Here is a 25,217-nt window from a genome sequence, read left to right as displayed (position 1 = left end):
AAAAAGAAAAAAATGAGAAAGGCATCTGGACATGGCTTTAGTTTATTTAGTTTTAAATCTTTGCTAACTGCAGGGAGAATGCTGGATTCACATTTTAAATACTATTTACAAAATAGTAACAGTCATGGGAATCAATACTATTATTTGGCTCTTGATTTAAGTTGTATATACAGACCATGCTGGCAGCTAGTGAAATAAAGTCCACTTCTCTATGTTGGCTTGCTTGTCTTCCAGCCTTTTAAATCAGCTTACTTTATACCTTAGAGAATACTTTTATTTCTATATATATCTTCTCTTCTATTGGCTACCCCTGATAATCCTGTGATCAGCCATGCAGCAGTGTCACTTGAGTAGAATATGGAACGATGCTGATCGTTTTCTCATAGGCTGTCATACTAGCCCAGAAATAGCATCCATCTACAATGGGAGAAGCTCTATTAACATTTACAACTGTTCCTCTTCCCGACCCTTGAGAATTGCTCCGTGGTAGATAAGCAATACTTTGTAATACATTTCCTTGCGCTCAGTATTTTGGAGTTGAATTCTGAAATATAAAGGCACCTAATCCTGATCTGCTCTGGGATACACTGCTCTGCTCTTAGCAAGTGGAGCTGTGAATAGGATTAGCATTTCAACAGCTTCTTTTTTTAACTGTGAGCAATAAACTAAAATAATAGGGCCTGATTCAGAGCTCTCCAAAGTCGGCAGTAGTGCTTTGGCTGATGTACATTGGCTTTGGGTCAGGCCCATAAGAATGGGAAATTCAGTGTTTCCCTAGAAAGGAAGGAGAATGTGTGAATTCTAGAGTTCCTGCTCCTGTGGAGTCTGTCCACACTGAGCTGAAATCCACAGATTTACAAGCCAACAAACACAACTGTAAATTTGACGGCAGGTGAAAAGAAAATGTGTTGCTAGTCATGCAGTTAAAACTTGTGCTTTTTAATGATGTCAAGGGCACTTAGGACATGCATATAAACAAGTAACCACTAGAGGTATTTTTGCTGCTGTTCCTTTTCTCTTTCCTCAGACGTGTGGAAGTGCAGACCATCATCAGGGCAGAACATGGGTTGGGCACTGTGGCTAGGGAGATGAGCTGCTGGGCTGGCAGGGCTTGCAGTGACTGGCTGCACTGAGCACAGCCCTTCAAATTCATTAGCCATGGGCCTGTGGGTGAGAGCCAGCTGTGAGCATCTGGCTCTCAGGGCCCTGCACGTGATGTTACAGGCCTGTACACTTCAACTAAAAGCTGTTTGGGGATTTACTGTGCATGTGCCGGTGCCTGTACTGAGCAGGCATAGCACCCACTACCAAGCAGAGCCCATTTCTAATTCTCAGCTCCTGAGCAGGGCCTGGATTCCTAGTTTTTTACCTGCCTATCACCTACAAAATAGGTGATACCTTGAGCCTGCTTATTGGGCAGTAAGACTGCAGTTTTGCTATTGCTTGCACAAGCTCTGAATTTCTGAACCTCAGCTTTCCACAGTGCTTTTTAAACGCACAGCAACAGTGGCAATACTGCAGCTTTCTACACGTACCTTTCGAACCCAGTTTTACTAAGTTCCTTCTCTCCTACCTGTTTCTTACACATCACACACGTTTTTTGAGCTGTAGCTGGTAATTTAACAGAAACCCATTAAATTACTCTGAAATCGAAAATGCTTGCAGGGGTGGATCAGATGTCACATGCATTTGAATCTCTGAGCATTACTAAAAGCTTTAGCATCACGACCTGTAGTGCCAAGTCCTTCCCAAAGCACTCCCACCTGGGAGCAGGGAGGTGAGCAGTCAGAAGCAGCATTTGCAGAATGGCTGAGGTTGGGAGTGGGCAGAAGGACACTGCTGGAGGCAGGGGATGTTGTTGCAGTGGTGACAGTTGTACTGCAATGTGCAGCTCTTTATCCTGAGGACAAGTTTCTGATTGCCGCGATCTGGAGGGGATCGGGAGCAACCTTCAAGGCTCAAATAGTCCTTGGCTCTCAGCAGGAATGTTTAGAGGGTTTAGTTCCTCATAGCAACAAAGCACTTCAAGACATTTAACTGATTACACCCTTGCAGGTCGACAAGAAGCATTTTCACCATTTTGCTATTGGGAGAACAAAAAGGCTTGAGATGTGGGCCCCATGGGCTCAGGTTTCTGCTGATATTTGAACTTTCTTCCTGGCTCTTGGTTTTAGTGGGCTTCAACAAGGGAGTTGTCTGGGAGAGATGGAACAGGAATGCTGAGGGCTTCAGAAGGGGCTGTAGGTGTTGCCTGGATTTTCTCAGGCAAATTAGTCGCAAGAGCACTTGTGTCCACAGGCAGGGTCTCAGTGTGGTGTGTGCTTCTTGGGCTCTGAGGAGGAGTCCCTGACATGCATGGGCTGCAGAGTAGTGGGGCAGCATGCCAAAGACACCGAGGCATTCCTGGTGTCACAGCCTGCTCCTGTGCCCTTGGCTGCAACTGTCCCTCTCCTGTGGGGTGGGCTGGGCAGTGAGAGGCAGGTGGAAGGAGGGTGATTTGCATCTCTTGGTTACATGCCAGGATCCAGAATATTTTTCCAGCCATTTTAGAGAGGTGCTGTCTCTGACTGGTGGCACTGACAAAAGCTTGGGTGTGCTGCTCTAAGGTGCATGTTTGTAAATGAGCTGACCTGCATATTCTGTTTCCTAATCCTGAGTGATACTGTCAGCTCAGAGAGCTGAGCCTGGGTAATGACTGGAATCCACTGTGCTTTTCTTAGTGAGGATGTGTGGTAATCTGAGGTAGTTGTTAAGTGCTACATCCTGAGAATCAGAACTGCACATGCCCCATGAGTTCAGCGTGTTTTAGACAGATAAACAGGGTTTGAGATGACCAGGGTAGTTATTGTAAGAACCAATGTCAGGTACATTGTAACCTAGGAGGCAGATCAAATTAATGGGGTTTTCCCTCTGATAAAGGTAATGAAGAGCTTGCAAGGATGTGGCCTGCAAGCTTCTGCATAGGCACTGTCTCCCTGGCACAGGGAATGCCAAACAGCTGTGTGACAAGAGCAGTGCAGCCAGCCGGGCACCCCACTGCGTGACATTTGTGCTGTCTGAGGCCTTGTTGGTACTCTGAGATGAAAGAAAACAGGGGCAAAGGGAGGAGTAGGAAATGAAATAGGAATAGGGTCTGCAGAAAGGTATTCAGGGTGTCTTGGGAGCCACCACCAGACAGAATCCATTTCAAGGGAGGAGGGTATAACATTGTGGGGGATGAGAGTTGGGGTGAGGAAATAACAGCTACAGTCTCTCTTGTGCATTTAGGGTTTACTGTCAATCTTGCGCAAACTAAAAAGCACCCCAGACCAGGAGGTGAGAATCCTCCTCTTGGGACTGGATAATGCAGGCAAGACCACACTCCTGAAACAGCTGGCATCAGAGGACATCAGCCACATCACCCCAACACAGGTGAGGAAGGCCTTTCCTTCTTGCAGCAGTTACTGTGATCCCACCTGCCACGTTATACAAAGCACTCATGATTCTAAAAGAGGGGCAACTGGAGCCTGGTGCACCATTAAGTTTGTGTCTTTTCTACCTAAGAGGAGGTTTCCTGAAGGAGCCAGAGAGCTTCAGGCCACATTGGTCAGGTAGTGCAAAAGTGGATGAGCGCTGTGGAGCTCTGCCAAAGGCTTTTGAGTCATGCTACGATTGCATGGATGAGACTTTGTTCCTGTTGTCCTTGCCAAACAGGGGACATATAGAGTGGATGCTGCAGCACTGGACGAACCCTTGTCTGTTTACATTTTTCACCCAACCAGCTCCAAGGGTTCTGCATATACCAGTGCTCCTCTCTAATGTCTCTCATGCCCATTTGTTGAGCTTTGGCGTTGGAGGAGAGGGATGGCTCCCATCAGAAGCACTGCAGCATTGCTCCAGAGGAGGTTGCTAGAGAGCTATGGGAGATGCTTCCCCCCATCCTGTAGCTGCCTCCCAAAGCTCCCAGCCCTGGCACCCTAATTCCAAGCCTTGGTCCCCTGGGTGGTGTGGCAGCGCATTGCCAGCCCACACCACATCCTGTTTTTCTACTTGAATGCACTTTCAGTTGGTACTCTAATTGATGAAATGGACCCTTCAGACGTGCAGCTGTTGCTCTTTTAAGCCCAGCATTAGCTGTGTCGTGTCGAATTGAGCTGAGACCTCTGGCTTCATATTAGTTGTGACTGTCTACTCAGTTTTCACAAGCTCAATCTTGCTTCTCACAGTGCCCTTGTTTTCTCCTTATCTGCAGCTCTCCCACCTCTTCCTGCACCCACCCTGCTGAGCTCTCTCAGGGCACTAACTGCATCATATGTCTCCATAGGCATGACAGCATCAACCCTTGACCCAAGAGCACTGACAAACTGATGGTTGAGCAGCTGCTCTTGCTGGTGCCTGTCCCACAGCTGATCCATCTTTGTGGCTGCCCAGCCCATCTCAATGCACATTGCAGGCATGGGATATATAAGGTGTTAATGTCTGGCTACGAGTATGCTCCAGCCATTTAGGTTTATGCTCTATGTGGCTTTGTTTCTGCTCTTTCCAGGGCTTCAACATCAAAAGTGTACAGTCTCAAGGCTTCAAACTGAACGTATGGGACATAGGCGGACAGAGGAAGATCAGACCATACTGGAGGAACTATTTTGAAAACACTGATATCCTTGTGAGTATTGGCTGCAGCTGAATGCTGTGTTCATGCAATGGTCTCAGCCAAGGTCTCAGCCAGAAATTCAGAAACAAGTAATGTAATGTCCCAGCCCTCAGCAACACCATTGCCATTGTAACAGGAGTTATTTTGAGCTAAATGGCAAGATTGGTTGAGTGCAGTAAGAAAAATACAGTTATGTTTGCAGAAATCATTCAGTTGCGTGTTTTTGCTTTCACAGGATGGTGCTGTTTATAGCCAGTTCCTTTCCTCTCATCTCAGTCTCTTTCAAATGAAAGGACATTAATAACGTGTACTTTGCCCATCTATAGTTCCTTTCACTGGAGACTCTGAAGGCCTGTCATGGGCATTAATGACTTAAACATCATGTGTAGAGGTAGGTCAGTATGGTGCCCTAGCTTTACAAGTAGGGAAACTGAGGCATAAGAATTAAATGCTCTGTCTGGCATCAGATAGGAAAGCTTCTGAGTGAGGGACACAGAGAGACCCCTTGTCTTTTTCTCCTTTAATCGTAAGACTGTCTTTTAATGGTTTTGACAACTTAGCTGTAATTACCTTACAATTAGCTACAGATGACCACAATTACATTTACAGTGCAGGACCTTTGTTTTTCCATGCCAGAGCACATTGCCCTGGGACCCTCCAGGTGCTGTCTTGGCTAGTTTCATAGATCACCTCTAGCATGCAGCCACATATGCCAGGATGGAGGCAGACCGGGGGCTGCAGGCCTCTTTTTGCCCCAAGCACTATTGCCTGTGGGAACAGAATAAAACCAAGGTCTGCAGGCTCCCATGGGAAAGTAGGAAGCTCTCTCAGAAAGACACCATTCCTCCCTCCCATCACACACATATTCAGTAATGTGTCAGGAGCTTCAGTGCACTTGCACGGAAGGATCAGTGCAACTAGGAATAGGACTCTGTTCACCAAGGCTCGTGTCCAGTTGCTGAAAGGCCTGGCTGTGCCTGCAGGCTTAGAAAACATTGTCCAAATGAAGCTGTTATTTAAATGTGACTAATAAACCCTTGGTACTCTTTTGCCAATCTTAATTTTTGAGCCTTAATTTAGAATCTAAAATTCAAGGACAGCCACCACTGCATAAACCCAGCTGATTGCTTTTGCAAAGAGGAACTGTGAGATTTTTCATGGGGTATGATCTGGGTTTGAGAAACGAGCAGGACACACACTGTGCTCCTCTGTGGCTGTTGAGGACAGAGATGGTGTGGCTGTGAGGTGACTGTGCCCACTGAGCCCAGGCTCTAGCGCTGTGGGTGGTGGGGAGGCAGTAAGTGTGCAGATCAAGGTCAGCCCTACAAAGCAGCAGTGTTGGGATCTCTGCCTGTTGTGGCAGGTGCTTGGGATGCAGAGGCTGTGCAACCACAAAACAGTATCTGGAAGACTCTGCTGGCAAAGACAGTAAACCACACTGGCCTGTTTGCTTCCACCCTTCCTAGTGTGTGCTGCATGGGAGGTGCAGAAATAAAGGTGAATTTGAAGACTGAAGGAGATGAAAGCAGTTGTTTTCCCTGCCCCTCTCTCACCCCAGTTAAAGCAATGTACAGAAAACCCCCTTCTTTTAATATGACTAAGAAAATGGGTGGATAGAAGCAGAATCAGTATGGGGGAAGCAGCAGTGTGAATTCAGAGAAATAGCTGGTGCACCGATGGACTTGAGTTCCCCCTAGCTGCACTTTATGTTGACACCCAGTCCCAAACTGGGAGATGTTGGCATGTTGGGGCAGTGCTTTGCTATTTCAATACACACCAAAACTGGGATCACATGTATGCTGATGGCTTGCTCTGTCTTCTGCCAGTCCTTACCCCTGTTTTAGCCAGTATTTTTACCTTCTGACAAACCTGGTGCAGATTGTGCATTTATAAATTGAGCCAATTTATCCCTCATGCTATTTCTTCATCTAGTCCCACCACTTGCAATTTCTGCCCAACCCATTTATTCCAGGCTGTGTTTTGGCTTGTTTCTTAAAGGAGGTACCCAGCTTTACAGGAATTTCTTTCTCAAATCTCCATTCTCCACCATGGTGTTCCAATTGGTAAACTGTGTTACCAAGCGCCACAGGCAAAAACAGGCTCTTGTGTGGCCTTGACCATAAAAGGAGGTTGGACATGAGATACACTACAGTTCCCAGGACCCCCTGCTTCTCTCTTCCCTTAAACTGCATTGCATAAAACAGAAAGGACCCTCTAAAGAGTATTAAAATGCAGGAAGTAATTACAAATTCAAATCCATGCAGGTGCCTTTGAATGAGAGCTTGGTCTTGCATCACACACCTGTGATATTTGGAAGCTTAACGCAGGCAAATAAGGTGTGGATATCTGGCTGATTGCATATTCAGACAGGCACCTGCAGCTATTTGGCACAGTGCTTGCTGGTTTGGAAGTAGGCACTCGGCACATACTTTGCTTTCTCTGTGCTGTGCTTTTGTGGCTTTTGCCCCAAGCACTGTTGTATCTAGTTCTCATCTTGCAAAACAGCTCCCTAGTGAGGAATGAGCGGTGCAGGAGAAAGCCTGGCTGGATGGGACCCAGAGCCATTCCTTCCCAGTTAGAGAAGCACCGTAATATGGAAGGTGCTGCCTTTCATTTCACAAGCAGCACTCGACCATTGCATTCATGTGTTGTGGACTTCCCCAGAGATGTCCCGAGGGAGGACAGATGACAGTCCAGTCTCACCCCAGAACACAACTGCCAGCCCTGCAGCTTCTTTCTTTCTTTTGCTCTGTGTTTCCAACCCTACATGGGATGCATAGGGGTGGATGCTTGGTAGGGGCGGGGAGGCCATGTGTAGCTGATGCAGTATTGGTGCACGTGCTTGGGATCACACTGCAGGGAGAGGCCCGTGTGTCATGCCCATGGGCTGGTCCCCATCACGTGGCAGCGGGTGCGTGCTCTGCTGACGCATCCCCACGCAGCTGCGTCCAGCCCTGCCGTGTCCCCCAGCCCCTGTCAGTGCACATCAGCCCCCAGGTGATCTGCAGAGTGGCTGGGAGGTTGCTGGGTTACCTCCTCAGGCCTCGCATACAGATTTTCCTGCTGTGTGTTTGGTCCCATTTCAAACAACTCAAATGCTGCTCATTAAGAGAGTGCCTATAGTTTAATACATATTGCTGCTAGAGATCTTCCCTCCTCCTACTATTTGATCGAAATTATCCTAGAAGCATGGAGTCTTATGCTGAGACTGCCTGCAAGGATGCCATTTATCTTGATGGCAGGGTGCTGTGCTCATCTATTCCCTGAAAACCAGGCTGACACTTGCTCCCTGTAAGCCACCAAAGAGCATGCAGATGACATGCTAGCAGCTTCAATCACTACTGATGGGGAATGGCAGCAACTGGAAGCAAAATGCTCAGTGTTTGTCACCAGTCTCATCCCTGTCTGCTATCCCAGCATCCTTCTTCAAAAACCTTCACGTATCAAGCAATGAAAAAGGGATACCAGTCTATTCTTGCCTGCATGTTGTACTGAGGTTCCCCATTCTTTTAGATGGCAACTGAAGATGGAGTCTTGCAGGCTGAATCCAGCCCTCATACCCAACCACCCTCTCCAAGAGGCTACAGTAGGATTGCCTGCTGGAGACAAACTCAATGTCCCCAACACATTCATGTGTCCCCTGAGTGCCATTGTGTGAATTGGTGGCTTATTGAGGAGGTGATGCTAGAGAGCAGCACGGCAAAGTCACAGTAGGCCAGTGTTTGTACACTTTGCTGGGGTGAAAGGCCATGTCTGGCTCCCTAGGTTTTGTCCTCCTATGCTCAGCTTCGGCTTGTAACAATAAGTTTGAAACAATAACTGCAGTCTCCTGATCTCTTCAGATAATATCTGCTATGGTGATGATGACAGTATCCCCAGTACTGCTGCCAGCTCCTTTCTGATTCTACCCACATGGTTGTCCACTCCTCTGGCATTAAAAGAGGTGGTTCCTCTCCTTTCAGAGCATCATGAAGTTCTGTCAACATTTTCTGCAAATAATAGCAAGGATCTTTGTGCCCAAAAGTGTAATTAGTAGGTTCAACTCACTTAAGCACATGCTACTGTGGAAGAGTGTCTTCTGGGAAGAGTAACTTTTCCTGGAATTTCTTTTTTCAGATCTATGTCATTGACAGTGCTGATAGGAAGAGGTTTGAAGAAACAGGTCAGGTAAGTTACTTAAGCCCAGCTTCCTTTGAAGTAACTCAGTGCTTCTGAGTGCCCCTTGCTCACAAAAGTTAGGAGGAAGATTTTGTTGTTTATGAAGGAAATTTGCATTTCAAGAGACTTGCCTTTCAACATCAATACAGATTATTTTGGTAGATGTGAAACAAGGAAAATAGGTAGCCTAATTCTGTTTAAATAGAACAGTGTTCATTAAAGTTATACAATAATAGCAAATGGAGCCTAATACTGAAAGCACAAACTTCTCTAGGTCCTTTAAACCTTGCCAAACCAAGACCCTGAGGAATCCTATTTTCTTATTTACGAAGCTGAAATGGAAATCATATTGACTTGATTGTCTTTTGGATGTAATTGTAAAAAAGCTAAGAACTACATAACTAATTCCGGCCAGAAAATAAGATTTCCGTTTTACAAAGTTCTGATGTTTTGTAACATTTTTTGTTTTAGGTTGGAACAAAAATAGGACTCTTAAACTTCATTGTGTAAAATTCTGAAAGAGACAGTGTCTCAGAATAGCTAGCAATAGATTTAGCCCACAGAAATGGGAGATGTAGATTAAAGCCTTCTGTTCTGCCTGATTTGAAGGAGATACTTGGCCCTTTTGCCTCTCAAGTCTCTTGGACACACCCCAACAGAAGAACTTTGGTTGTTCTAGGGGTGAGGGAATCTTTCCCCTGCTGGAGCTATTTCATTTTATATCAGTAATTAAATATTCATTGGGCAAAAGAGATGGAAAGGAAGTAGCAGCTTAGATCACTTACCTGAGTCAGGCGGAGCCAACCTAAACCCCTCCTCATATTTCCGCAAACACTTTTGGTTTCAATAAATCAGCCGTGTCAGATGAAAGACCTATTTTGTTGAAAATTTCCCAGCCAGTTCTGTTTATGACTCCATCCTCTCATCCTGGCTTCCAAACCAAACATTGCTCTTTGGGGGGATGGAGTTATATTTCCACTGCAGTTTAGCATCTCCCGACTGCACTTGTTTAATCCAGAAGTTTCTATTCAGTAGATAAAAGATGTTAGAACGTTATCTGAGAGCATGAGACCTTTCCAGCTAAATAAGGAGGCCACAAAAATCTCCTATACTCATTTGTCTGCAATGCCAGCAGTCCCTACAGGTTCATGTTCTGCTGAGTTTGTCATATGTTCCCATAGGGAAGTGACTTGAGATTGAGTACCGGTTACACATGAGACCATTGCACAACCTAGACATGAAGTATTTCTGCCACCATTGATCCTCTGCAGATTCAGATTTGAGCTATTAAAAAAATCTTTTTGAGTCAACCAGTTTTGAATGAACAAACCCATTTTTTAAGATGCCATCCAATGTGTGCTGCGCATATGGAGCCAAAATTCAGCTATTAAGGCTCGTCTAGCTTGTCTTCAGCTAATCAATGCTTTCAAAATTATCAGCACTTTCCTGTGGGAGGGAGATTTCCATTTGGGGGGGGGGAAGTAATCTAATTAAATTGTAGTGATTAAGACTTCGAACACCCCCTTGAAACTCATGATTAGCAAAAGATATCAGGGCCAGTGTCAATGGTTGCTCAGGTACAAATCAGGTCAGTTGGGCAATAACTTAAGACAGATTCCTCATATTGCCAATTTACATGTTGTTTTTTGCTGTTTCATCAGTTTTGGTCTCCTGGGATCAGAGACTGGTAAAACACAGAGTTGTAGCCTTTAAGGCAACTGCTAATTTCAGACCAAAATTAAGATTTTTTTCTAACCTGTAATTGGAAGAAATAGCTTTTGAACCTTGGGCAGAGATGATTGTATACATTTTTGCTCTCTTATAATAAGATCTAGGTTTCACTGGAACACAGTCTTCTAGCATTTGCCCTAAATATATTTCTAATTAGAGACAAGCATTGGTGGTTGAAGGTTTTCTTCCCTTCCCTCTCACCATCTTCCCCCCACCCCACTCCCTTGTAAATGATACAGGAGCTGGCTGAGCTTTTGGATGAAGAAAAGCTTAGTGGAGTCCCCGTGCTCATATTCGCTAACAAGCAGGATTTGCTGACGGCTGCCCCTGCTTCGGAGATTGCTGAGGGACTGAACCTGCACACAATCCGGGACAGAGTCTGGCAGATCCAGTCTTGTTCGGCTCTTTCAGGAGAGGGAGTACAGGTGAGGCTCTGCAGAAGGCTTGCTGTGCCAGCAGGCCGTCTGTAAGAGATTGCTGATCTGCAGGGTGGGGCTGGACCAGCCTCACCAATGAGGGTCAGCACAGCCAAAGCCTTGCAGTGCAAAACGTGGGGGGTGCGTGTCTTGGGTCCTGTGCAAAGGAAAGGGAGAGCTGGGGGCCCTGGGGCTCCCTCCATCCCTGGTAAAAGGGAGAGCAATTGCCTCCCCACCCAGGAGCCCTTAGCTGGGCCAGATGAAGACATTGATTTCTTTTAAAGAGACTGCTGTCAGGTTAATCATTCTCACAAAACAAATTGTCTTTTACTATTAACCCTTTGACTGGTACGAGTGTGCACTCTAGAAATCTGATTTACCTTTGCTACTGATGTCATTTGGCATTTTACTAAACCCAGGCACCAGGGAGAAAAACTGATCAATTTTTCTGATCCAGAGAAATGCTAGAGTTGCACATGAAGCAGCAACCACTTCTAATGTCAGCATGTGGGGCAGCAAAAACACACCGAGAGGCCTGCACTGTGTCCCTGTGCTGAACTGTAATAGTTGTGTCTTGGGCTCCTGTGCTGTAGTCAGTTCCTGCGGTATAGTAGCTCTTTGTAATGTAAATGGCACCTAGGTTTGTTTATTTCACTCTTAGCTTTTCCTGAATTAATGAGGTATTTGCAGAGCTCGAAATCTGAGTACTCCCTTCACTGATATTTAAAGAAACAGAATGGTGAAGACATTTATCTTCACTGCAGTTTCAGTAAAACCTTATTTGCAGATGCTGCAGAGTAGTTCAGGATAGTGAGATCTCAAGCAGAGTATGAAGAGTCACAGAAGCAGCCCTCCATGCTGAGTGGGCAGTAAAATGGCAGATGAAATTCAGTGTTGACAAGTGCAAAATAATGCACATGAGAAACAACAATCCTAATTATACGACGGATATACAATGGGAACAGAGCTCATCAAAGGCCAGAGAAGAAAATTCAAACACGGGACAATTACAAGAAAGCAAAGAAGAAACATCTTTTCTAGCAGGTTAAAGTCATTGTGAGCCCATACCTTGAATATGATGTCAATTTCTGTCTCTGCCGCATTTAAAAAGGTTTTTGTCCTAATAGTAGAATCATAAAGTCCAACAAAAAATTAGGTAGAAGGGTCTTCAGAAGATCTTCAGACCAACTTCATGTTTAAAGCAGGGATAGCTCTGAGTCTAGAGGAGGTTGCTGAGAGTCGAGTCAAGTTATAAGTATCTCTAAGCACGTAAATTCCACATCCTCTCTAGGTAACCTCTTCTAGGCTCTTAACTACCCTAATCAGAAAAAATACTGTCCACATATCTGCTTAGAATTAGGAGAGATTTGAGGATCCTCTGTCAGGAATGATCAGCAGCACAGAGTGGCATCTGTATACAGGGATAAAAAATAAATTAGGACTAGCAGTTTGTAAGAGAGAGGACAGAGAGTGGGAACATCTTCAGGATTTATAAAATAAGGTATAAAAATACAGTCTAGTATGCTATTTTTACATTGCTAGAGGAAGAGCGTTCCTAATGAAATAATCAGAAAATGGTTTAAAAGAAATAAAAATAAGTGCTTCTTTGCAAGTGACATAATTAAATTCTGGATCTCATTGGCACAGGATGCTGGGGAGACCAAAGGTATCAGAAAAAAAAACGGTATCAGAAAAATACTTAAATGAATTTCTGAAGAAGGGATGTGCAGGCGATCACTGACCAGTAAGATCTGGAGGCAGCTTTTGACTGAGGAGCAGCTTGGGCCATGAACTGGGAGCAAAGAACAGAGTAAGGCAGATCCTGTTCCTATATGGTCTTTCCCCAGCATCTGGAAAGGGGATGCTGGCCTGGACGAACCATTGGTCTGACCCAGTGCAGCAGTTCTGATTTTAAATTCTCAACCTGATTTTTAGACCTGAATATAGTAGATGGTGTTCTCTACAGTGCCTGTAGTTAGCGAAACTACAAATTCAGCTATGTTGTAGCCAGTGTTGTAAAGGGCTTCAGCTCTAATCTCTGCTCTGAAGTTTCCAGTCCAAAGAAACCTGACCAGGAAAACGAGGCTGCAGTTGACAGGGTTTCAGGCAAACATAGATCACCTTCCTACCCCCTTCAGGCCCTTCTGTAGGAAGTCCAAGGGAGCTCTCCAGCTGCAAAGGGGCAGTAAAGAGACCGGTTAAATTCAGAGATGTGTGTTGGATGTGGAAGAAGTAAATTATACGAAGTGTCACTTTCTGTTCTTGAGCTTTGAAATGTGCTTCTGTCTCAGGCAGCTTTGTGGACTCTCTGGAGTGGGCTGCACACTTCTCCACTGACAGCACCTTCTTACTGTGCCTCCTCCCTGAAGCACAGCACATCCCTAATCATCCAGTAGTGCAAAATACTCAGCCCAATACCCTCTGCCAGGGAAATGAAATCTGCTTCTGCATTCACTTCCAGAAAATAGAAGACCAGAACTAAATAAAAGTATTTTCAGGCCTGTGTATTTTGTTCATCCTGCTTACCTAGACAAATTAGTTTAGATACAGGCCAGATAACATCCCACTTTGTTGTAATCAGTTTCATTGCCCTAAATACTGCAGCTTATTCCATAAATGATTATTGCAGAAAAGTCAGGAAAGTCACAAACTCTCTAGAGCTTATAGAATAAGAGCCCCTACATTTCTCTTCAGCCATAACTTCAGGCCTGTAAATCAGACAGCAAGAATGTCAGGCACTCCTTTTCCTTGCAAATGGAACAAAATGTTTGGGGAGATGGCTTTTAAACTAAACCCAGATCAGCCTAGGAAAAAATAGTGTCTTCAGTCTTGGGAAGTTAAGGAGAGGTCAAACTTTAGGAGAATCAAAGAACTTGTTTAAAGAGTGAGATTAGGAAAGATGTTTTTGAGGATTGTGGTACACCAGGGCCACAGGTACCAGAGGCTCAGAACAGGAGCTCTCCCATGTGTGGTTAAATCTCAGGTCACCGCTTTAAGGACTTTGTTGAGAAATGACAATGAGTGGCAGCAAAATAAATGGATTTGTGGAAGCATCAGGTGTTCAGAATGAAAGTCAAGGAACGAGCACACCAACCATTGCAGGTGATGGAATGCATTAGCTGGAGTAGAATTGGAGACATTACTGACAGATCTTGCAAGGAAGAGTGGTGGCATATCTTGTACTGAGCACATGCAGGAACAGAGTTCATATGGGAAGATGTTTGTGATAGCTTGAAAGAAGAGCAATGAGCAAAGATAAATAATGCTGATACTTGAAGGAGAAATAGTTTGAAGGTCATTTAATTAGTTTAGCAGCTAGCACCATCGTGTATAGAACTGGGTAGTTAAGACTGGGGATTTCAAGGTTAATGAGATTAGATTATGGTTAATAGAATGATATAAATTTAGAGAATTTAACTATTATTTGAAATGGGTTATTTAATAAAACTGTTAATTAAGGGGGGAATCCATATAGTCATCTTCTCTTTTAAAATTAACCATTAGGGACTCTGGAAAAGGGCCCTAGCAGTGTCCTGAGCAGGCTCAGAAGAGAGGTGACTGGGTTAACTGGAAACTCCATGTAGTGTCTCTGGATGCCAGCTGGCAGCCCCTGTTATGCCAGCTGAAGACTTCATTACCTCCTGACTGGAACTGTGGGCAGCATTTGTCTTGTTAATCAGACTTCATGGTGCCATCAAGGCTTTTTCAAGCAAAATATCTGCCAGAGTCTGATCTTATCCTCACCCCCAGTTAAAAAGCAGGAAAGCCTTTTTTCTTTGCCACAGCCATCTGGGCTCTTCTTCTGGAACGGGGTACTGACCAGCCTACACTGAGACCTCAGCAAGCGAGGGAGGTGATTACTGATGGCAGCAGAGGAGCATAAGAGAACTATTGCCTCACAGTGACTCTCTGGTGCCACATAGGCTCTCTTGGGGTATTTGTGACCAGATCTCGAATTGTAGCCCTTGGTGTAAAAAAGCTGTGTACATTCCACCCTGGCCAGCCAGGGTTGGTGTGAAAGCAAACAGGTGCCCTCTGCTTTGCTGCCTCCTCTCTTGGTGAGGTGTTATTTAGGGGCCAGGGTGTGATATTAAATATGACTCTAGGCTTGGGACTGATGTGTACTCTGCAGCTTGTTTCTTGTCTGAAGCAAGATTCTCCAATCAAGGCAGCAGGAGTTCAGCCTGCCCCGAGGAACTGTCCTTGAGAATGATGATGCAGCGTATTGTGTCCAGAGTCTCCCAAACATAATGACCCTCTGGAGACCATTAAAAGCCAGTGAAACTGAGAGTAGCCACTAAACTTTTCCAATTTATGCCAGAGCCCGTCTGGCCCAAAGGACTGTGGGAAAGGCTGAGCCTCTGTCTCTTCCCTGGCTGTTTCAACCTAGTTGAGAATGAAGCCCAAGACCTAAGTTATGTCTGTGCTGCAATTCAACACTTTCATAAGGGCAAGATTCAGAGCAGGACCATCCCTGGTGGATACCACATACCAATGAGGTATCTGCAGAGCTTAGGTTTAGTCTGAGCCAGGAAAGGCTGGATGGGATCTCCCACATCTTAACAAGGTTCTGGAGCTATTTGTAAATATGATTTAAAACCAGTTTTGATGACTGCAGCTCTCCTGGAGCAGACAGAGCCTGTGCATGTTGAGGAAAAGCAACCATGTTTCCAGATTACAAGGCAGTGTCTTCTGATTTTTAAGTAGGGTAAGGAGGGAGTCTACAGCAATACAAGGTCTCAGAGGACAAGAAAATAAGCTTTCACCCAGGCAAAACCCAATGGATAATGTACTGGCAGGAGCCTGTAAGAGCCAGCCTGTATGATCACTAGAGGTGCAAGGAAATGACAGATAATGAATGCACAGTCCTGGCTGTGCAGAGGGAGAAGAAAGTGACAGTTAAAATAACGCATACCAAAAATGCTAGAGATTGAGAATTTTGCACTTGCCTGACCCAATTTGTTATGGCAGACAGAGGATTACATGAAAGGATTAAGCTTTTCTGTCCTTAAGGTCACATTAGGGGTCACAAGTTTGTGGCCTTGCCTGATCCCGGGTTTGCAGGGGAGCAGAAATCGCAAGGCTTTTTATGGGGTGGAAAGGACTTGTTCGTTGTGTTTGAAGTCAGATTACTTCACTCCCATAGCCACAAAGCTGATAATGCAGAGAATAAGCAAGCAGTGGGCTAATCTTAAGCAGGACTTTTTATTTCTCCCAGGGAAGGCTCTACCAGTACTTTCCCAAAGGGCCTTGGAGTACAACTCCCTTGGCACAATAGCGGATGGGACTGCAGCAAGGCAGGGTTGTGTGAGCAGCATTTCTCTGCAATGAGTGTTATCCTCTTCCCTGGGGTTCTCTGTCTTTGCTTTGGTAAAGTTTACTAGCTGCTTGTTAAGGAGCTAAGAGAGGCAAAGCTGAAAGACCTGAAATCTTTCCCTGGCTAAGCTTTCCCAGGGTTGACTTGAGGCTGGAATACTAATGTTGTATCCGCCTCAGTCCTCAGAGTACCTGCCAATGTTTCTGTGTCTCAACAAAGCAGCACAAGGACATCTATCAAGATCTAAATGTTACTGTAGGGATTATACTTTCTTCACAGAACCATCTTTTAAACATGCAGATATAGGGACAGAGCGTGCAGGGACAAAGCATGACAACAGTTGACTCCTTGAGGACTTGACTCTTTCAACCACTGTTTCCTCCTTCCCGTGTGCCTTTCCCAGAGCAGCTCTTTGTATTTGTAGCAGCTTCCCTGGATTTCTTTATCTTACCAATGCTCTGTCCTGCTTCACACCATAGGTAGAAAAACTGCAAATGTAGCTTTTAGGTTTTTTTGCTTTCCATTGCATTTGGTATTCTCCAAAGCATCTGGGAACACTGCAGAACAACACCCCCCCATCAAAAAAAAAGTTGCACCAGAAGCTGCAGAGGTAGCTGAGGAAGGCATCTTGCATACACCTTTCTGATACAGCTGAACATGTTAATTTTCCCTTTATCACTGTCAGGCAGGGGGATATTTACAATTAAATGTGATTTTTCCTGTCAATTAACTCATGCCAGAAGAGAGTTTTTTAAATCTATTTCTGCTTTAAAAGTTTGGTGACCTACTTACGTGTTTCAAGCGTGTTTGGAGTTCACCTTTCCTCTTGCATTTTGCTATGTCATTCTCTTGCCCTCGTTAAATGCTTCATGCAGCCAGGCTCCCAGCCATGGTAAATCCCATCATAAACTCTGCTTTATGACCCTAGCTGTGCTGGTGCTGCAATGGTCTGCCTTTCTCCTTGCCCAGCTCCCCAATGGCAGCAGGCAGTGTTTTAATCACTGTGAATTCAGGTTGTGGTCAGATTAGGTAGAAGATAGGATGCGTGTTTGTTATTTTGCAGTGATGTATTGTTTCTGGGATTACTGTGCTGAATAGCAGAGGGTGTCAGCTGATATTTATTACTTTAAGCTGTCTCAGCTGTTCTGGTTCAGCAAATAAACCTACATTCAAAATGAATGAGGAGCTCTGCTTGCCTTGTATGCCATGATGTGTGCAAATGTGATTATTGCTTCCAAGGCAGGGGAAGCTGAAATCATTGTGGGAGCATTTTTAGTTATTTATTTATTTTTACTCTTTGCAGGCAATCATGCAGATTTCTAAAGCACACAATCAAGTCAAAGGCTTGACGCCTCTCCTTCCAGCCCCATTGTTAAGCCCTGGCATTCCTCATGCTGGGAATCACTCGCTCCCTCTCTCTCTAAAGTGATAAGCTTTAAACCATGCTATTGATTGCTTAAGGCATTACATGTTTTACACCTAGGTTATCAGTGTTATTGAAAGGGGAAGACACAAAGCTACCGGGCCTTAAAATGAATCTACCTCTCATCTTTTCCCATTTGCTCAGAGGATTTCAGACAATTTGTTTTACACTGATCTCTGCTGGGGAGATAAATAAATGAAACTGGAGACACCAACCCTCCCCAAGGTTCGAGTTAGAAGTGTTATTAGTGTAGGGCCTCATGTGCACCCCAGCACAAACTGGGCTCACTTATTCTTTATTTAACACAGCAACAAGGGCTGATTTCAAAAGTTGCTGCTCCCCTTCAGATAAGAAGTGTCTCATAGCACAGTTATCAAGGTGAATTGGTATTTTCAAGTGAGAACTTCTCTGCTTCTGATTAAGCCCTGAGGACTCCCTCTCTTCTCTCTTAACTCTTTAGCTCCCCTCTGACATGGCCACCACCATTGTGGCTGAGGGACAACATAGAGGCACAGCAGTGAGTGTCAGCTCACCCAAAGGGCGTGCTGTACTCTGCCTTGGGCTGCCTGTCCTTGGAGAAGCTGAGGTCCTTGGCAGCCTTTTGGCAGCCTGGGAACAAGGGAATAAGAAGTCAACAACACTGCTACAATGGGGCTACCAGTGATGTTTGCCAAAAAGCTCTGACCTTTCTTAGGGTCTAACTAAGGTTGTTGTGGTAATGATACAAAAATGACCACTGAACATAATACAGTGAAATCCCTCCAGTCTGAACTCTGAGGTGATATTTGCCTGACTTCCAAACACAAAGATGTGCTGCTCCTCTCTCATCCCCAAAACCCTGCCTTTTGCCTTCAGCCTCCCTATCTGCAGAGATACCTCGTAGACAGGACAGAGGTAGCGGATTTGATGGGACACAAATATGAGGAGACTGTGCATCTTGCACTCCATTGTGGATGTCTCCTAATGGATAAGTGACAGGAGCAGATGAAGCTTTGGCTTTGAATAGCATATCCCATTCTGGGATCTCAGCAATAAACTCACAAATCGGGTATTCACAGCACAAGTGTTGCCATCCTGCTTGCACTGGCCAGAGAAGTCACCCACATATTTTTACAGAGATACCTTAAGGAGTATATCAGCCTCTTAAAACATGACCACATAGCTTCTCACTAAACCCCTGTGGGATCCCTGAGGGCCCATTTTCTGTGGAGGCCCTGAGGAACAGGGAGCAGGGTCCAGGTTTGGTTATTGCAGTGACTTTCATGGATCTGGATTTCAAGGCTTGCAGATGAACAGAGAATTAGATCTGTTTTCTTAGCAGGGTGCTGACTGTATAACAAACAGTCTCCTAAAATCCAGTCTCAAAGATAAGATTACTTGCCCAAGATTACACAAATCATCTGTAGCCAAACCTGGAACAGGGCCTTCATCTGCCACTGACATACCTTGACTGCAAAGTGATCCTTCCTCATAGGACCTACACATAGTGATGTGATGAGATGATGATACTTTTTTATGGTCAGATGAAAGATTTAATAACCTCTGTGTGACAACATCTACCAAGCAAGGAAGCACTTATTTTTTTAACCCACAGTGGTTTTGGGGACAGAAGGGCAGGCAGGGGGTCAGTGAGGAGGCAGAACATGATGCCTGCAGAATGGTGGTGGGGTGGGCTTGGGGGATTCCCCCTCCTGTCGCTTGACTAACGTTACCTTTCTCTGTCTGAAGGACGGCATGAACTGGGTGTGCAAAAATGTCAGTACTAAGAAGAAGTAAAGCGTTCTGAGCTGCATGGAAATGGAGGAGCGGTGGGAGCAGAATTCTAGCCTGAAAACACTAATTTGCTGCTTTCTGACCAAATGTTTTTCCATCTGTGCACAGCTACAGCTGTTAAAAGAAAAAAAAAAAGAGAGAAAAAAGGGAGCAACGTTGGTTTAAACCTACTGCTGGATTTGGAACTTGACCTGCTCTTTAGTACAATTTTTTTTTTATCCCAATAAAGGAATTACATATTTCCTCCCTATGCATAAGTAGTATTAAATGTCTGATTAGCAAGCAAGTTTGTAAGCAGAAGCAAGACTGATTCAGTGTGGAGCAGAGGGAGTGGTGAGTTACTGTAGTGGCTTCGATGCATAGGAGCTGCCCTAATAGGCGCGGTTGCTGAGGACACACTCGGCATCAGTCACAGCTTCCCCTCAGTGACAGATAAAATGCAGTTGTGTTACCAGTTGTGGGTAGTTTCTTAAAATAAAGCTGCTAAGGAGTCATTTGTGTAACAAGGGTAGAAGACTTCCACATATTCTTATAGCCATAAAAGAGGAGTTTGATGATAACGAGGCACTGTTGCATTGCGACACCGCTGTAGAAGGGAGAGAAGGGTTATATGTGTATAATTGAAGCTCTTTGCAGTTGGAATAATGCAGGATGAGTGTGCCTAGGGCTTTTCTCGCAGCTGAAGGAGAATTTAGCCCAGCATTTCACCTTGAGCCAGCAAAAATGTTGTTCCTCCGTTCAATAAGTTCCATATGTGAGATTAGTCTTGATGTTGAACAATCCCTGTTGATTTTCCCTTGATGTTAAGGCAACTCTGCAGGAAAATGCAATTAAGTCCATGATTACTTTCTAGAATGAGATATCAGGTCCCAGGTTTCCTTCTTTGAAATGTGCGAAATGTATTCTCCTACCCCACCAGCTCAGCATGCCTTGCCTGGCTCTTCCAGGGACTTGGGGGACTGCCCCAAGGCAGGCTGGCTGTCCAATGCCTGAGGTCCCCCAGCCTGGTGCTGGCTGTGGATTGCCCAGGTGGAGGGTGAGGATCCTGGTGAACAGCAGGTGGGAAGTGCTCTGTAAAACGAGCATTCATTCTTCCCCGGGCCGGCTTCCCTTTGAAAGGACACAGTTGCTGAAATGGGAAAGAGAATGTGATTTCCACCTCCTCCTCCCCAATTCAAATCTAGGCCCAGACTGACAGGGGAGCAGGAGCAATTAGCACGCCAAAGTAGCCATGTCCTGCATGAAGCGAGCTTGGTGACTCCTGGGCCAGTTTCTAATGCACAGATGGTAGAATAATCCCACTGCCCTGCTTGCCAGCTTTGTTTGCTGCCTGCCTGCAAAAGGCCAGAGAATGACTGGGGACTGCATTACCCCTTCCGCCTCCTGGAGACGGACGGTGGCGCAGGATGGGAAAGCTGCATGTACTAAAGCATGTGGCTTTACCACGCGTCAGCGAGTTGACTCATGGACCCAGGCAGACGGCTGACACCCCTGGAGCTCCCAGCTCTTTTTTCCTCCCTTCCCCTGGACATCTCCACCTCACGGCACAAACATCTGCACTGTACGTGAAGCAGCCCCTGGCTGTCTGTGTGTTACAGCCTGGCATATTAAAATCATCTGGGGCTCATTCCAGGTCCCCCCATACATCAGGATGTACAGTAGCAGTTCAGGGATGATCCGTGTGTAGTTCAGCTGTCTTTGCTGTGGCTGGGGGCACAGGGACAGCTGGGACAGCAACTGCTTTAGCAATCCAACTTTAATCTGCCTGTGTCCGTGAGTCAGCACCCTCTGAGTGCATCTGTCTCCAGCAGGGAGGCAGGACACGCATGCCAGAGTAGCAGAGCCTTGCTTTAAAAACCAGAAGACTGGGGAGTGGAGTGGGGGGGAAGAGCAGGCTCAAGTGAGCTGTTAAGCAATCGCTAATGACAAAGTGACACAGCTCTGGTTTTGTATGGATTGAGTAAGGAGTCATAAGATGAGATGTTCATTTAAATGCAGCTTGCTCAGTAAGTCCCCAGCTGCGCAGGCTTATCGGGAACGCTGCAAATTTGAGTATGGCATGTTCCTGGGTCAGTCCAAGGAGGAGAAATTCATCCCAGCATCATCTTTTCCTTGCAAATAACGCATTTGCTTGATGCAAGCAATGTAAAGAATTACAACCCTTTCCTGTGGGCAGGCTTGTGCTAGGTGAGTGGCAGAGCTTTGTGACAGATAGTCCCCAAGCTTTGGATTTGCCCACATTGCTTACCAGATGCAGAGGGAAATGCACGGGTATCTCTCCTCTGGCCCAGGCAGGGCAGGGCAGAGCACCCTTTGGAGCTCCGGCATTGATCTTTCACACTTGCAGGGGACTTGAGTTGGTGCTTTCCTGCTCCCTACTCTTTTAGCAGTGGCAGACTTAGTCTGTGACGCCCCACCAGTGCCACAGTTGGCTTCCTGGGGCTGAAAAGAATCCAGGAGGGTAATGTGGTTTTTTAAAGTATCATGTTTGTTAAACTTGGAAATGTGTGAAAAATAAATATGTAGTAATTTTCCTATCACTTTAGTTGGGAAGGAAAAATTGCCTTATTGAACTCAGGATCCAGAGACATTTGCTGGCTCATTCATTATGTTTACTTGTAGCCACACGTATTGGTTGCTTGCATCTGTACCTGCCAGAGTGTCACCTGTAACCCAGTAGTTAATTTGGTTTTCCCATGCCAGGTGGTAAGAGAGGAAGACCGTGATAGAGTGAGCTGTGCTGGGAGGATGGAGGTGGGGGGTTAAATGACCATGTCTTAAGTATATCATCCTACAGTGATGGCTGTAAATGTTCATTGTATTGTAAACGTTTCTCTGTGCAACCTGGTGAAAATGTATGAGAATTTGAGGTTCTGTTTGCTTGCTGCTCCTTATCTGAATGTATTTACATCTGCTATGGCCTCTGCAGGGCTCTCTGCCCTGGGCAGCACCTGGCTGAAAACCACCTGGACAACTGTCTGGGGCCAGCCAGAAACGCCTGCCAGCGATCAATGCAGCCGCTGCCCCTCTGCCAGCCCCTCAGCCCCGCCCTGGTTTGTGGCACACGCAGGGCTCCGTCCTTCCAGCGCTGTCAGCTTCGCCCTCCATTAAACTGAGGCTGGGGGAACCAAGCAGCTCATTGCTATGGGTGGAGCTCTGCCACACGTCCCACCAATTCCTGGATTTTTAAGCCAGGAGGGATCGTTGTGTTCCTGTTTCCCGACCTCCCGCGTAACACAGCCCGTGAAACCCCACCCCGCCGTGGTGACTCACGGCTGAGCCGGAGCCCCTGTGGTACTGAGAAACCCAGCCATGATTTAAAGGCTCCGAGTGACAGGCAGATCTCAGGATGTTTGTCACAGGGGTTAATTCCCTTCCCGTGCTTCACTTTCACATCATTAAATCTGGTTCTACCTTTGCGATAGATGAAAGAAGCCTCTCCTGCTCCTGCCCCCTTCGTTCGCTGGAGGGGAGAGGTGCCGGAGAAGTGAAATTCTCCAAGGGCATGTCAGAAACCTGAGTCCAAGCCCCTGCTCTGATGTGAGTGGGGTGTGGGGACTCATGTCCTCCCCCAGCTGTGGCCGTGTCCTCCACTGCAGCTTCACTGGAGAATGTCTCTCCTGCCCTTGGAGAACGCTTGCCAAAGCCTCTTGCAACTTTCTCCCATTTTTCCCACTACCTATGATGTTTCTTGCAGATAAATGACTTCTCTCTCTGTCAAAACTATAACTGGTTACCAGACTCTTTTTATAAAGTGTACTGGGATGAGACCAGCCCACTCCAACATGCTCACTCTTCTCCAAAAGCAAAAGATGGTGGCTGTTGCATTCCCTGGGCCAGCCAGGTCCACGCAAGCTCTTTCTTTTATGTTCCCTTTTTGTATTTCACCAAAAAGGGATATTTGCAATATCTGGTCATGTTGTTACTCAGTGTATAATTTAGATGTCTTTGTCAAAAAAAAAAAAAGGAAATAAATTAAAATTTAGTAGAAAGACAACTGGTGTTTGGGGGTGATCCTTTTTTCTTCAGCAGGTTCATCTTCTGACAGGATTGTCTCTTCCCAAGGAGCTTCCAGTCAGGTTGCAAGGCTGCTCTTCCATTGCTCCTGTCACTCCACCAGAAATGGTTGCTGGTACTAGAAGTGATCAAAACTGTTGAAGAAGCCTTTTTCCTTTGGATTTTCAGTATTCCAGAACTTATCAGAGAAGTCAGCCAGAGAGAAAGGGAAACTCTGGGAGGATCTTCTTTTTTCAAAAATCATGTTGTAGGTTAAAAAAAGCATGTCATGAAACACATTCTCTAGTGACCTGGCAGGAAAAGGGAAGGGGAAAAAGAAAAGCAGCAAACTATTTGGGTTTGGTTTAGTGAAATGAGGTTGGGAGGGGGTTAGGAGGGAGGGAAGCAAATCTGTTGCTTTCCAGCTAATCTGACTCATTACTGTTCCTGCAACACCCAGATGGGCCAGAAAGCAAGAAACTCTTAGAACTCTTTAAAGCATCAGGTCCCTCCCTGCACAGTCACAGTCAGGATGCCTGGAAGGCTGTCAGAGCCACTGGAAAAAAAACATTATAAATGGTCACACTTCTTTTCTCTCTTTTTTTTTTTTTTTAAAGGCACGCTTTATACTCAGTCCTGGTATTTTTTCAGCAAAGTAGGAAATACTTTTTCATCTTGTTTGCCTAATGGATTGGATGTGAAAAATATTTCTCTGGCAAGTGAACACCCTGAGAGTTGTTTGACTTGTCACAATGTTATGTATCAGCCCCTGCGGCCCCCGGCCCCCGAATGGGCTGCGCTTCCCCTCTCCTGCTGCTGTTTGGGGTGGGATGTGGTAATTTATGGGGAGGCTGCATGTGACCTTGCGTGCGTCTGCTGGAGCGAGCTGCGGGTCCCTTCCCCGCACAAGCCCTGCTTTACATCCAACATGATGAATTTAGTGCTCCCGAAAGGACAAGGAACCGAGCGGATTGGGTGTGGGGAGGAGAAAAAAAAGAAAATAATAATCTGCAGCCTGCAGGAGAAAAAAACACTGAGATTTTTGTTCCTCTTTGACCAGTATTTCCCTGTTTATGGCCTCGCACCCCCGGCCGCCTGCCTTTATCAGAGCGGAGAAGTGGTCTGTGGCCGCAGAGCCGGATATTTCAGCCTCCGTGTTCTCGCCGCATTGGCATTCCCCAGCCCGGCCGTGCTCTGCTGGGACACGTTGGAGCGGGGCAGCTGGACTGATGGCCACAGCCGTGCTCCAGCCCACCCACCCGGGCACCCACCCAGGCGCTGGTTGAAGCTTTTTTCATTTTATTTTGTTTTGTTTAAGTGGAAACAAGCTCTCACTGCAGCCTCGTGATTGGCTTCTGCCGAAATGGCAGCTTCGGGCTCAGTTGGCTGAATTTGGGCTTGTTGGATTTTTTATTGCAATCTGTTCACTTATTTCCCTTCCCAGCACTGATTGGAAGCAAAACTTCTAAAGCTGTGGTCAGGCTGTGCCCGTGCTGGGGGATGCTGTGAAAGGCTTGCTGGAAACAGCACGGGGTGGGGGGTGCCTCCTCTGTGCTTCCTATGTAGCTCTCTAACCAAGATGAGTATTTGTATCATTTTTAATGGGAAAAGGAAAAAAAAATCACATTCAGAAGAGGAAGGGTTGGAAGGATTCTCTCTGTTTGCAACGTTCCATGACCGCCTGCCTCTGAGCTGCAGCCCTCTGGGCGGCACAGTCGGCCAGCCAAACGCAGCCCCGGGTAAATAACCCTTGGAGGAAGGGGAACTGGTGGG

The 25,217-nt window shown here is 45.9% G+C and overlaps 1 protein-coding gene across 1 annotated transcript in view; it reads left to right on the top strand.

Annotated features, from left to right (window-relative positions):
* The window catches only part of ARL3 (ADP ribosylation factor like GTPase 3), a 30,370-nt gene extending 6,956 nt beyond the window's left edge, over positions 1 to 23,414 (top strand). The window contains exons 2-6 of the mRNA XM_030951031.1: positions 3,268 to 3,411; positions 4,526 to 4,642; positions 8,747 to 8,797; positions 10,759 to 10,944; positions 19,404 to 23,414. Of these exons, the coding sequence (XP_030806891.1) occupies positions 3,268 to 3,411; positions 4,526 to 4,642; positions 8,747 to 8,797; positions 10,759 to 10,944; positions 19,404 to 19,451 (546 nt within the window). The 3' untranslated portion in view covers positions 19,452 to 23,414. The remainder of the gene's footprint in view (positions 1 to 3,267; positions 3,412 to 4,525; positions 4,643 to 8,746; positions 8,798 to 10,758; positions 10,945 to 19,403) is intronic.
* The last annotated feature ends 1,803 nt before the right edge of the window (positions 23,415 to 25,217 follow it).

The sequence above is a fragment of the Camarhynchus parvulus genome, chromosome 6 (assembly GCF_901933205.1).
Source record: "Camarhynchus parvulus chromosome 6, STF_HiC, whole genome shotgun sequence".
NCBI classification, from domain to species: Eukaryota; Metazoa; Chordata; class Aves; order Passeriformes; family Thraupidae; genus Camarhynchus; species Camarhynchus parvulus.
Note: the sequence above shows the minus strand (reverse complement) of the source record. Positions and strands in the feature narration are given on the sequence as shown.